The following is a 14500-nucleotide window of genomic DNA, read 5'->3' on the forward strand; positions in this document are numbered from 1 at the left end:
TGTAACCAGAAGATCCCCTGCTGCATATGTAATACCTTGCAGTCTTCTCCTTTCCCAGATAATATTGTACATAGCTGAAGCAAGCCATTCCCCTACAGCTTCTTATGTGTGCAAAATAATGTTTGGTTGCAGCCATGTACAGAGATACATTTACATCATGGTGGTGCCTGTGGTTTATAGTGATTTTGTAGTAGCCTGATTAGTTAGAGGCACCTGGATTTTTTCATGTTATCTGATTCATATGGTTATGAGGTTTTTATTGTATGTTTTAACTGTATATCTTTGTTGGAAGCCGCCCTGAGCCCACTTGCAGGAAGCGCCAGATATAAGCCAAATAAAATACATACATACACACATACATAAATACAGTAGTGGGCAAAAGACATTCTTACCGTGAGTTCTGCTACAAGGGAGATCTGCTTTAATGCAGATAGGTAGGGAGCATGAGCTGTGGTGGAACAGCTCATGCTCCCTACCTGACCCATGGACACTGCTCCATCTTGCCCTCTAAGACGTCTAGACACCAGTAGCTGTGCAAGTACACACCTGACAATATTTTTTTTAAATTATTTTACATCATTTATACCCTGCCTTTCTCCCCAGTGGGGACCCAAAGTGGCTTACATCATTATCCTCTCCTCCCTTTTATCCTCATAACAACCCTGTGAGGTAGGTCAGGCTGAGAGCGCCTGACTGGCCCAAGGTCACCCAGTGTGCTTCCTTGGCAGAATGGGGATTTGAACCTTGGTCTCTCAGATCCTAGTCCAGCACTCTAACCACTATACCAAAATATGGCTCTCCCCCAGCTTTCCCATCCCTTGGGTGGTGGGGGGCTTCTTTTTTCAGTACACCACTGCCACCACCTGGCCTTTGTAGGAATTACCTGCTGAGAGGACACGAGCTCCCAGCCCCCACTTCCTGCATTGCCATACTAAGGCTCTGCCTCATGCCTGGCACCTTCTGTTACCCAGTGTCTGGTTACCATGGGGACAGCTTAATGTACTTGCACACCACTGAGTAGCAAATTTGACTTTCTCCTGATGCCTGTTTTAAATAGTGTGTTTGAACAGTGGAGGTCTATGGGGTACAAAGGAGAACTACTAGTATTAAAAAAATTTAAAACATTTATTGAAAGAATCCAAAAGAAAGGTGTAAATATACAAATCCTCTGTCCTACTCTGTATATACCCTAGCTGATCTTTCTCTAAGGCAAGCTTTAGCCTAGAAGTTATGGTGTTCCAAAAACTTCCCCTTCCCTTAGAGTTTGGCCAGCAGCCCTCCAAGTGCCAACGGTGGCCTTCAGCAGTAGCCCAGGTGTGAAAGCTTCTTCTCCCTAGATGGAATCAGCCCATGATACCTTCCCCCTCCATGCCAAGAGGTTTTATTATCTGTTTGTCCATCTCCCTGTGGACTAAGAAGCCTTTCCTGAAATGTTCAGGAAAAGACCTTCTAACATCTTAAGCCTCCCATATCTCTGCTAGCTGTCAGTTTCTAGCTTGAGGTGTGAGCTGACCTTTTCGTCCTCGTTGTCCATTCATTGGCCTCGCTGGTCTTATTTAAAAGGGCCTTGAAAGTAAGGATATAAGGACTGGGCTGCATGAAGCTGGAGAATAATCAACCTGACTCTCCCCCCTCCCCCAATGCCTGTTCTCTGCTAAGAGAGAGTAACATTAAAGGTGAAGGTTTCATACAGTCCAAACCTCCAAACACATTTCTCTACAGAGCAATTAGGTGTGCTCCAAGAGTACAGTTGTTGAAACACCTGCTAGTTCAGTTCATGTCCTGCTTACCCATCATAAGCAGGGAGTTGGTTGTTCAGCGGACAGTTCTGGTTGCTTGTGAGCAGCTCAAGCCTGTTTGCCAGGTTACTTTCAGTGCATACAGACCGCTGTACAGAGTGCACATTAAACCCTACACTGATCTCCGTCACCTGATCCTGCTTAACCACCAATTGTTTAATGAAGAATGTATAAAAACTGTAAACTATATAAAAGGAAAAGCTATGTCTCCTCCCCCATCCAAAGTCATACCATTTGGTGATGATTTGTGTCCTTCTGATGAATGTCAAAGTCTGCCAATCTGCAACAGTTGGTATATCTTTTTGCTCACTTCCAAGGGAGTCATGATATTCCATCCTGCACTCTACATCATTTTCCCACAGAAAATGTTTTTAAAATATAAATATTCCTTGTACACACAGCACACAAATACAAGAACATATTTTTAAATGCAAGTGCCCTAACCACAGATAAATTCTCTCTCGGGATCCTGGTGTCCTAGAGGTGTTGTTTTCTATTTGGTGCTTAAGTCTGGTGGTGAACAGAAAAGGTGAGATGAGGCTCATCTCAGCAGCTAACACAAAGCCAAGATGTCTGCCTATCAGATATGCTTGCCACAAAGTACTTAACATGCCAATGCAAGACAGCTTCCTGTCTCCCTAAAACATCTTATTTAAAAGGGCCTTGAAAGTAAGAATATAAGGAAATTCCTTATACTGAGTTGACCCACTGGTCCATCTGGCCAGTGGTTCAATTGGCAGCAGCTCTTAGAAGTGCAGATCTTTCTCTGCTCTGCCCTTCAAGAATAGGTGATGCCAGGATTTATGTAAGGCACCTGTTCTGTCACTGAAGTAGTGAGTCTAATTTCAAAACTGTGTGAAATTTTAGTATATTAATCATTTTCCTATTGTGTCTTGGTATAATAATTTCTATACCCCCACCATTCAAAAATAGCTTTTATGAAAAAGGTAGGTCAAATTTTTCAATATTATTTTGCGCTTTAAGTTCAATTATATTTTTTAAAAAACTTTAAACACTACTGCATCTTAATTGCTTTTGAAGCATTGCATTAATTTCTTGTTTCACAGGACAATGGCTTAGGTTCATTAAAGGCATAATTGTTACTATCAGAGAGTCACATTTAAAGGCAAAAATGCAAGAAAAATGTTTGCATGCTAACTAAAAGTGTGAAATAGCTCACTAACGGCTGCTTTTAACATCTCCAGCTTTGTTCTCGTTGAAGTGAAGTGGAGCTAGGCAAAAACAAATTTGTTCTTTATATTGTGCGGCACCTGTTCATTTCAGAGGTGCAGGTGCAGGAGACTGACCAGTGTGTCATGCCATGAGGGAAGAGCCAGGGCATAATGCTGCTGCATTTCCAGGAACCTCTTTTCAGTGAGATGGCCACTCATGCACATGCTTTCAGTATGGCAGAGGTGCTGCCCAAATTTATGTTTGCAGAGGCAAATCTGTCTTGCTTTCCTCTTTCTTCAGCCCTTAATCCCCCCTCTTCACTGCAACCCTCCATATTGCATAGCATTTTGCCCATGAAAGTTCCCCAGATTCCCAGCAACAGATTTTCAGAACTCATTGGAGGTTGCCAAGGGGAGGAAAAAAGTGGAGAAAAGCTGCCTGCATAAGTACAGGATCCCTCCAACTGGTAGCCTTATTAGGAGCTTGAATGCTGAGAATGTGAGAAATCAATAATACTCTACTATTACAATAATCCTTTGTTACTAAACTGTTTACCACAAAGCAATCTGAAGTCAAGTGAAGATTAACATTTCAGGAAGCTGTTCATATTTCACCTGTACAGAGGATTGCCTTAAGAGTAGCCAACACATTAGATAGGGGTGGAGGTAGCACAGAAATATCCACCCCCCACCCCCCACCAATCTCCTTAGTTGGATGTGAACCAGTTTCCCTAAAAAGGTGCAAAACCTCACAAAGTGAAACGTTCTGGTATCACTCTGTTACCAGTTGCCAGGAATAATGTAATTCTCCTTAGGCCCCCTTCCCCTGCATATATTGATCAATATTGGGTCTTAGAAATATAGCAGAAAAAGTGGTAAGATGAGTAGACGGTTGGTATGGCAAACTTAAAAGTAAAATTGGTTTATTTTAAAGGAAAGTAAAATTCAAAGGATATATAAATATAGCCAGAAAAAAATGTTTTTAAATGAGATAAAAATCCTAAGAAAAACACAAAATTCCTTAGACAAAGGGCTTAACAAACTGGGGTGTAAGACAAGGTCCTCAGAATTTACAGATGACAAGAGTTCCTTGGATATAAGCTATTTTGAAAGGTTCTGAAATGGCGTCAGTCAGGTGGTATCTGTTCTGTAGCTCCAGGTAAACAAGGTTTTGAAATGGTGTCAGTCAGGTGGTATCTGTTCTGTAGCTCCAGGTAAACATACCATTTAGCTAAGTATCAGGAAGAGAGACTCACTAGGCAGAAAGAGAAATGAACTTGCCAGGAGAATAACAGCAAGCCCCACTGAGTAGACTTGACTACAGTTGAGACAACCTGTTTGGCATGGTTCCGTTTGATGCCTTTTAAGAGAGAATGCTTCATTGGCAAAAGCTCCCCACTTCCCTGCCAAGGAGTTAAGAATGATAAAGTCACGTGGATTTAACATTTCAAAAGTGGGGGTGCCCAAAACGGAGACATTTGGAAGCCTCCACTTGCTCCCTATGTGTGACAGAGTTTGGATGAAGGAAATTGATCATATTGGCATACGAGTTGCTTGCAAATAGAGATTTGGATCATAAGAATATCAGAAGAGCCCTGCTGGATCAGACCAATGGTCCATCTAGTACTAGTACAGCATCGTGGACAAGTTTAGATGATGAGATTTTAGAAATCTAGTAAATATAGGCCATTTTCAGTACAGATAACAGTGAAATATGATGTATATAAAGTTTCATATTTAAACCTAGCCAGCTGCAATTGAAGGTCTCTCTTGCTAGCATGAACCAAATGCCTGCCAAATACCTTGGAGATATGCTATCAATCAGATTAGATCATAGCAGGCTAGATCAATCAAAGGTTTGAGTCAGCATAAAGCAGGGATGACACGACCTGCAGATTTCACAGGGGGACACTTGGTGACTTCTGTCAGTTTCCATGCTTCCTGCTATGAATTGTGACAAGCTGCCAAACAGATAGGATGTGTCCTGCAGCACTGCTGCTTGGACGTTGTGCTCTCTGTCACTAGTTTCCTTAAATTGCAGCTGTACATTCCACAATGATATTACAGTTAACTTATCGACAGGGTCATATAATATGTCATGTTAATTAGGGGTGTTTTCAAGAACCTGGGTTGCCACTAAGATTAAATGATAAGGCTGTTGAATCTGCAGTATAATCGGGTTAAGAAGGGCTGAATGGCTGCTTTATACCTTGTTGCATAAGTCACAATGTCAAACAATCCATTTAATCTTGCACTTACTAAAATCTGTCTTGAAATCCTTACGTGCTTAGTAAGAGCTCAGGTGGAGGAACCTGTAGAACATTCAATCTGCCTACATTTGTTCTGCTTCAAGCAGTTCTGACTTGTGAACAGAATAAACATTTTTTTAAAACAAATAATGACGATGAAATTAATTATACTGAAACCAACTATTGCTTGTTAGAAGCTCTCCACGGTATTAGCTCAACACACATGATTTATCTTGCTCATCAAGGATGAGTTTGGAAAGTTGGATCAACTTTTGTGTTTCTCAAGCTTACATTGCAATCCTAAAGAGAGTTACACCCTTCTAAGCCCACTGAAGTCAATCGGCATAGAAGGATGTAATCCTATCTATGATTGCACTACAGTTTTCCTTTCTTTTAAATTTTTTTTTGTCAGTTTTGCTGAACTAGTGTTAATTCTAGCTGGAAAAAGTGCAACGCTTTTCAGAACACTTGTACCACTTGAAATTTACAAACCTGAGCAAATACAGACTTTGAAATTCATCGTGACTATGTCAATACCAAAGATCACCTCATATTACTTGACTTCATTTTTAAAATTCAATTTAAGAAATTTAGTTTATCTGCACGTGACTTCATTTGCAGTCGTTTTCTGGACTTTTCAGTGTAAAATTCTATCATGCTCTCAGAGCCTTGCTACAAGTGACATCTTACACGTGAAGGATAAAGGATAATTTTCGCAAGGCTTTCTGGGAACTGAAGTTCCTCTCCCCCACCGCTTTTCCTTTTTGTTCCTTCCCCTCGCTGTGAGAGAAAGCCTGCGGCAACAGCAACTTTTGTAAATCGTTTCTCCAGTCACAAGCCTGCTTTTAATGATCTTTGGGGCAGGCAGCTGCAACTTTCTCAGCTTTCTCTGGAGCATTCCCCCCCCCCCCGCCCCAGCAAGACGATTTGCAAAAGCTGATGTTGCCTAGGCTCTCTCTGTCTCTTCAGGCAGCGAGGGGAAGGAACAGAAGGAAAAGGGGTGGGGGAGAGGAACTTCAGTTCCCAGAAAGCCTTGCGAAAATGATCCTTTATCCTTCACGTGTAAAATGTCACTTGTAGCAAGGCTCTCATTGGCTCTTTGTTTCTTTGGAAAGCTTCTTTGGAATGTGCTGATTCAGCATAGTTGGTCTCTTAGCTGTTTTGCAAAGGTTAAAACACGCTTTTTCACCCTCAGCCAATTCACTGCGTCATCAGTATGTCTCTTTGCTTTCTTTGGCCATGCAACTTGCTAGCAGAAATGCCTTTTCATATCTGCCCTCCAGAGCCTTTGGGGTGAAATGGTCAGCAGATGGTGCTCTAACTCTCCTGCCCCCCTCCCCTTCCCTCTCTCAAAGTCTCAGACGGTCAGATTCAGGACTGTGCTTAGTCATAACTTTCTCAAATTTCTTGTGTAAGTTATTCTGATAGATGAAAAGCAGATATTAAAGAACTTAAAGGGTTTATAAATGGATAAAGCTTGAAGCTGTTTTTACAACCATATCAGCTTACAGATATTCCTGTTCTTATGGTTTCTAGAGATCCCTCTGATTTTATACCTCTTTGCCCTCATTTCCATTACATGGTTCTGGGGAGGAGTGCACATGGCTTACAGACATCTGTGGATGTTGGTCTTCTTTGTCATTTTCAACTGCCTGCAGGTAAGTGCATTGTCTCTCTTGTTAACTGAAAACCACAGTGCTTAAGTTGTTTACTGCATGCTTGATACTGCAGACTTAGAACAAAAAGTATAAGCAGATCAACTTTTGATATCTACTAATGTAAAACAGCAATGCTCAGTTAACTGTTATTTAATGTTAATAAATGCAGATTAGGTATATCTTTAACTCTGCAACTAGCATGAGAAAAACTGCACATCTAATGGTGTTGCAATGTGTTGTATAGGCTTGCCAACTCTGGGTTGGAAAGTTCCTAGAGATTTGAGGGTAGATCCTGGTGAGAATGGGATTTGGAGAGGAGAAGGACATCAGTGGTGTATAATGCCATAGAGTCCACCTTCCAAAGATGCCATTTTCTCCAGGGGAACAGATCGCTGTAATCTGGAGATTAGCTGTAATTCTGGGATATCTCCAGGCTCCATCTGGAGGTTGGTAGCCCTCGTGTTGTGTGATTGTTGTGAATATCAGTTCCTGTGAACAGCATGACAGTAAAGAAATGCACAGCCAGATCCTATACATGTTTACCTTTCGTGAGTTCTGAGTTCAACTGAATTTATTCTCAAGTAAGTTTGCATAGGGTTGCAGCCTGGGAGTGGGGAAGTATTTTAAGTAAAGTGATTCTGAAAGAACCATATGAATCAGTATAAAACAATGTGTATAGCAAATCATATTGATTGGCAGAGAACTTTTATGGATACTTGTATTTTGCATTGTTTTTATTTGGTAATGGATTCTTGGGCGGGGCGTTGTCTTTGGAACCTGTTGTTGCAGTGTTAGCACCTTGGGACTAAGGAAGAGAACTGAAAATAAAAAGACTAATATTGTAATGCACTTCTATAAAGCTATGATGCAGATTCTTTTGGAATACTGTGTGCAGTTCTGGTCACTGTATCTCAAAAAGGACATTGCAAAACTGGAAAAGGTACATCGATTCAGGAAGATTCAGGGATTGGGGCACCTTTCCTATGAGGAAAGGCTGGTGAGTCTGGGACTTTCCAGTCTAGAGAAAAGAAGGCTAAGGGGAAACATGATAGAAGTAAAGTGTGGCATCATCGACTCATGGCAACCCCATGAAGTTCCACCTCATGGGATTTTCAAGGGAAGAGGTGAGCAGAGGTGGTTTACTGTTGCCTCCCTCTGCATAGCAGTCCCAGTCTTCGGTGGACATGACAGAGATTTATAAAATTATGGATCAGGTAGAGAAAGTGGATAGCGGAAGCTTTTTCCTATAATATTAGAACTCAGGAGCAGTCAATGAAATTGGCAGGAAATAGATTCAGGACAGACAAAAGAAAATACTTCTTTACTCAATGAGTACTTAAACTGTGGAATTTTCTGCCAGGGGAGGTAGCGATGGCCATGAGCATAGATCATTTTAAAAGGGGGTTAGACAGATTCATAGAGGAGAGGTCCATCAGTGTTTATTATCCATTTTTACAGAAGGGAGCCTTCATCTGCAGAGGAAGCAAACCTCTGGTACTGGGAGGCAGTAGGAGGGCAGCAGCAGGTCTCAGCCTCTATGCCCACTTTGCTCTCCTGGGCAACTGGATTGGCTGCTGTGTGAGACTGTATGCTGGACTAGAAGATCCAGAAGTTGCTTCTTAAGTTCTTATGTAATAAGGAATGATATAAATATTTTAAATAAATATTAAAATTTGGCTTTAAGTCATATGTTGTGGGCTGGAGGTCTGGAGGCTGGCGGGGCTGCCGGGCAGGGAGTGAGAGTCCCTGGTATTAGCTGTATACGAGTGGTCAAGTTCAGTCGTTAAGTCGAGCACAGAGTTCCAGCAGAGAGAGAGAGAGAGCAAAGCGGTATCGCAAAGTTGGGCGGTCCAGAGGGTCAGATAGTGAGGAGTCCAAACAGTCAGGCAAGAGCAGGGTTAATCCGGTCCAAAGTCACTAGGGTTCAGTCAGGGTTCAGGTAGTGGTCGTGGCATCAAGGATGTCGACTAGTTGCTTCCACACCCTGCAGCTCTCTCAGCTTCCCTTTATAGTGCTGGGCTGATCCTTGCCAGCTGCGTGACAGTGCTGCTCCTAGGCGGCTGTGTGGGAGCTATCTTGCTCTATTCATCATTACTCACCAGCACCCGCTGGTGTTGGATCCGGAGGCAGGCACTTCGCCGCCTCTCCTGTAGTTTTGCCCTTTGCTGTTGCCTATGGTATTCCCTGGGTGGAGATGAGTCTGGAGAGTGTGGCATCCCTGGCTGGGCTTCACTGCTGGTGTGGGTGCCTGGAAGTGCTGGGGCTTTGGTTGCTGCTGGTGGATGCTGCTCAGTGGTCAGCATTTCCCCCTTGTTTGCTGTGTCTGCTGCCCCAAGGTTGCTTGCCTGAGCTTGCCCTTCTCCCAAGTAGTCTGAGGCTACACCAGGTTCTTCTGCTGAGGAGGCCTCCTGAGCTACACCAGGCTCCTCGGCTCCCGAGTAGTCCTCGCTAGAATTTGGCCCAGCCTCTAGATTAGGCTAACCCAGACATCATGTGTTAAAAATTCAGAAGCATAATTAAGATATCCTAGTTGTAGAGTCAAAGTAGTTGCTGGTATCTATTATGGTATTTGAAGCTCTTCCAGGTATAGGACTATTGAGATGACTGAGGATTAAAAATAAGATTACAGAATCAGCTTCTTTTTCTTTCACATCACAGATATAAAAATAACCTGCACCTCATTCTTAAACATTTCCACTAGTCTGCAGTACCAGTCTAACAATACTAACCTAACCAAAGTTAACACTCTTACAAGCCCATTGAAATCAACAGGCTTAGTAGAAGGGTGTAATTGCTGAAAATTGCACTAAAATAGCCTGTGAGTTTCATAATTGGCATAAATTGAGTGTTCTAGTGCTTTCTAATGCTTTCTATGCTGGTCTAGCACTTTCCTTATTATTTTTTGACATTGTAGCAGTTCTTGGGATTAGGCCAAAAAGCAGAAATTACATGTTTACATCTTGAACAGTAGTCAAATTAAGCCAAAAATTGTGGGAAGTTCTCTTGCATGTATCCCATGAAGGTAGTGGCTTACACAGGAAGAAAACACAACATTGACAGCAATTCTAAACAGTCAACTAAATATAATTTTTAAAGAATAAACTTGCACCATCGTGTAGTTAACAGAATAAAATATTCTTTTGGTTTAAAATACCTAACAACTGTTGCAGTAAGGATGCTACTCGGTAGTTTCCACATTATTTAGTATGTTTGGTATGTTAAATTGTTTATGTTTTCTTTCAGCATTGTTTAAGCTCTATATTAGCTTTCTTTTTCTTTCTTCCTGTCTTTCTTTCCAAATTTCTGTAATCCATATGCTATTGTATTGTTTATTGAATGTCTCAGTTGTCGATCATATTGTAATCTGCATTGAGTCTCAATGAGAAAGGCAGACTATACATAATGGAAATAAAAAATATTAATTAATTAAATTTCAGGTGGAAATATTTTAAACCTTGGTGGGACTTGCATTTAGAATGATATTGTATTTAGTGATCTGTTATCAAATGAGTTTTTAAAATAGAAAGCAAAACAAATATTTTAAAATATAGTTAAAATTTTCCATAATCCCTGGAAGATACAATTAAAAATTCTGTCCTATCAGATTTCCCCCTTTTTATGTGTTTTATTATTTAACATGCTAATTTTTGCCTCAGATAAATGTAAACATTCTGTTTGCAAAAACAGTTACAAAACATGTTTATCACCTTGTTTACAAAACAGAAAGATTCAGTTAGTTCTTAAATGACCAGTCTCATTAAACTGAAAATAAATTAGGTGACTGCCATGAGAAGTTTGGGGAGGGGGAACAGTCACTAGAATGACACTGTATGAAATCCTTTGAACAATCATGAACAGTTACATTAATTGCTTTAAGTTAATGTCTCCTCAGAAGCAGCAAAAGGGAGAAAGGAAGGAAGTAGAATAGATGTAATCCAGGTTTTTAATCCAGGTTATAAACAATAAATTATCCAAATATATTTTGTGTGAGGCTGTTTTTCCCAAAGTACTGAAAATACATCATCAGAGTACATCATCTCACTAATTAATAGCAGGTAGAGTGGACCACAAGGAATATATTCAGCACAGAAAAGCCTTCTTCCCCCCCCCCCAGACTACAGACTCTACTTTGCAAAATTTAGAGATGGCTGAGCAAATATGTCAATATTTCAAAATGTGCAATAGCAACAAATAACAATAATGTTCAAAACATAAAGGGAATTAATACCATTTTGTGATGTCCCTGAATTAGTGCTATCCTCCTCTCTGCAAGCCTACAGCTAGATGTTTAATTTCAATTTCCAGTTTCCTCTGCTTTACTGTTTATTTCCTACCATCCTGACTCTTCTTGCTAGCCTTCTTCAATCACTAGTCAGTACCTTCCCACCTCCACAGATTCTTGCTGTTGGCCAGAGTCCTGTGTATTGTGCTAGATTTAAACCCAAAGAATGGCCTGATATACTCAGTGATGATGCTTATATGTAAACAGTGAAAAAGGCATGGTTCAAATTATTGAGAAAGGAATTGAAAATTAAATGGCCAGTATCATAATGTTTTGTATCAGTCTGTGGTGCTATTGTGTTTAGAAGACTCTGTACAGTTTAGAATAATGTGCCTCATTTCTAGAAGATATCTTAACAATAAAGCTCAATTGGCATTTACACAAAGAGGATAAAGCATTAGGGCTTGTTTAATTTAGCTGGGGCGGAGGGCTAAGGGGAACATGACAGAGGTTTAATAAAATTCTCAATGTTATGGAGAGAGGCAATAGACAGTTTGCTCTTGTCATAAACCTATAACTTGGAGTAACAAAAACAATAGACAAGGAGGAAGCACTGTTTAACACAGCATATAATTAATTCAGGAATTTACTATCAGACAATATGGTGCTGGCCAGTAGATAAAAAGAGTTAGGTGGGTAACTTTATGGAGAATAGATCTATTTTATTTTATTAATATATTTATCCCATTTTTCGGTTAAACATTGGCTCCAGAAGTGGCTTACAAAAATAATTATCTAATACAAAATGTCAAAGTTCAATACAAAATGTCCCTCAAGTAGGGATTTTTAGCTAACCTAGTTTGGCCATGGTGTGGGGTATCTGGCTACCTCCTGCCCTCCACTTATGGCCTCATTGATGACAGTCAGAAGGTGGAGGGAGGAGATATCAGTGATTGTTATCTATGACAAATACATGCAGCTTCCATGTTCAGAAGCAATGTACTTCTGATTTACACATGCTGAGAACAAACAATAAGAATGGGTTTGTCATACTTTGTTTATAAGATTTGTGGGAGCCTGTGGTTAGCTACTGTTATAAACAGAATGTTGGACCAAATAATTGCCAAATTCAGCAGGGCTCTTCTTAAGTTTTTTTTCTTAACACTAAACAAGTGTTAGTTTGGTCAGTGCTTCGATGGAACATTCATGGGAACTTCATGTATGCCGTTCTGAGATTCCCATAAGAAGAACTGAATATATGTAGTAAATTAATAATAAATATTTATTATCAAAACTCTCCCAACCATCACCTCCCAATCTCTGTAAAGCAGTCCCTTAATACTGCAGATGACTTTATAATCCTCTACCATATTTTGACTCGGAAGACTCCAGTTAAATGCACTATAAATCATTTTTTGTCGGTTGGGGTGGAAGGAGAAATGTCTTCCCTACCCCAAGGTTGGGGTGGAAGGAGAAATGTCTTCCCTACCCCAAGGTTTCCAGCTGTAAGCCTTAAGAAGGTAAAAAGGTCTCCCTCTGGTTTAGGAAGGGCAGATTTTGTTACCTGTTTATTACAAAAACTGATTACCCTGGAGGATCAAAGTTTGCAGACTTTATCTAGCAAAGAACGCTCTGGTGGAAACCCAACAAAAGAACTTTTGCCCATTGAGCAAAATGAATGAGGCCTCTGTATTCAGAGGTAATATACTGCATGTTGGGGAAGGTTGTTGCCTTTATGGTCTGCTTGTAACAGTCCCAGAGGCATTTTGCAGGTACTGTTGAATATAGGATGTTCAACTACACACTACACAAATCCTTGGCTTGATCCATCAGGGCTGTTATGTTCTTATTCTTACAAGAAAACAGGTGGTACAATAAGTTTGATAGAAGGGAAAAAAGGGGGGAGGGGGAAAAACCCAATGAAAGTCGTCAGAAACCAAAAGGTTAAGCAACAGAAAAATAAAACAGGATACAACTATTTATTACACAGTGCACATAATTTTAGGATTAAAAATGACATACATAGGATACCATTAAAACTCAGATCATAGTATATAGCAACAAGATAAAGTTGCACATCTAATCATGTAACCATGATTGTGATTCTTTATTATTAGATATGCAATTTCATCTTGTTGCTGTATACCATGATCTGAGTTTTTAATGGTATTCATCATCATCAATTTAATCTGCTTATATGATCAAAGGTCTTAAGCATAACTTAGCATAATTAAAATCAAATACAAATATACAATCACCAGATAGCAATACATTAAAATATAAGATCTATAGAATGAAAATTGAATGATAAATAGTAATACTTTACAGAATAAATTAAAAAATAGACTTGTATAATTAAAATTCAGCATTTAAATGTAAGGAGAACTTTACAGATTCTAAGCGCAAATGACAACACAGAGTCTCACCTAAAAACTAGTTTGAGACTGATTTGGCATTTCAGTGAAATTATAATTGCCAAAACTTTCACCACCAAGATCATTATTTCCGGAACAATATCTGCCAATAAACAGGAAATCACCCATGACTTCAATGGGAGATGGTATTTTGATAAAATAGGAAATATCCAATAGGACCTAAGAGCAGTCCATTGAGGACAAAACAATAACAAGTCAGTTAAGGTCTTTTCACACCAGACGCACACGCACAAAGCCTATCTGAATAAGAAACTATGTCCTTTTTAATCTTAAGATTATATGCACTGTGTAATAAATAGTTTTAGCTTATTTTATTTTATTTATTTAAACATTTTTATTGAATGGATTAACAACATACATTTCTTTAGAGATATACAGTTACATTTACCCTTCAGATTAATATATATGCCCCCCATCCCTTCCCCCTCCCCCTTTCCCCCCTTTTTGACTCCCAACAGCACTAAAACCCTCCCAACAGCACTAGAACCCTTTGAATTGAGGTAATGAGTTCTTATCATTACCTCAATTCAAATTATAGTTTCTATTATTAAAGGTAAAGTTCCTTGACTCTATATGCTTCTTAATAGTTCTTAAAAGTCCACATTTGTCCTCTCACGTCCCATTTATTTTCAAGATAGTCCTTAAATTTCCTCCAATCAATTAAAAATTCATTTAGATTTTGCTCCTTCAGCTTTCTTGTCATTTTGTCCATCTCCGCCATGTACAACAGCTTTTGAATCCATTCTTCAACTTCTGGTATGTCTTCCTGTTTCCAGTATTGTGCATACAGTATTCTTGCTGCTACAGTCATATAGAATAACAGTGTCCTGTCCAGGGGCGTAGACTTTCCAATTTCCTGGGGGGGCGGGGCTGGGGCCGGGCCAGAGGTATTGCTATGCTAGTGACATCACAGGGAGGAGCCAATGACATCACAGGGAGAGGCTTCCATTGCCACCATCTATGGA

The 14500-nt window shown here is 40.0% G+C and overlaps 1 protein-coding gene across 1 annotated transcript in view; it reads left to right on the forward strand.

Annotated features, from left to right (window-relative positions):
- ADGRV1 (adhesion G protein-coupled receptor V1) overlaps window positions 1-14500 on the forward strand; it is a 428595-nt gene that overhangs the window by 368877 nt on the left and 45218 nt on the right. Inside the window, exon 87 of the mRNA XM_054987564.1 lies at window positions 6757-6878. Coding sequence (XP_054843539.1) covers window positions 6757-6878 — 122 coding nt within the window. The remainder of the gene's footprint in view (window positions 1-6756; window positions 6879-14500) is intronic.

The sequence above is a fragment of the Eublepharis macularius genome, chromosome 8, assembly GCF_028583425.1.
Source record: "Eublepharis macularius isolate TG4126 chromosome 8, MPM_Emac_v1.0, whole genome shotgun sequence".
NCBI lineage: Eukaryota > Metazoa > Chordata > Lepidosauria > Squamata > Eublepharidae > Eublepharis > Eublepharis macularius.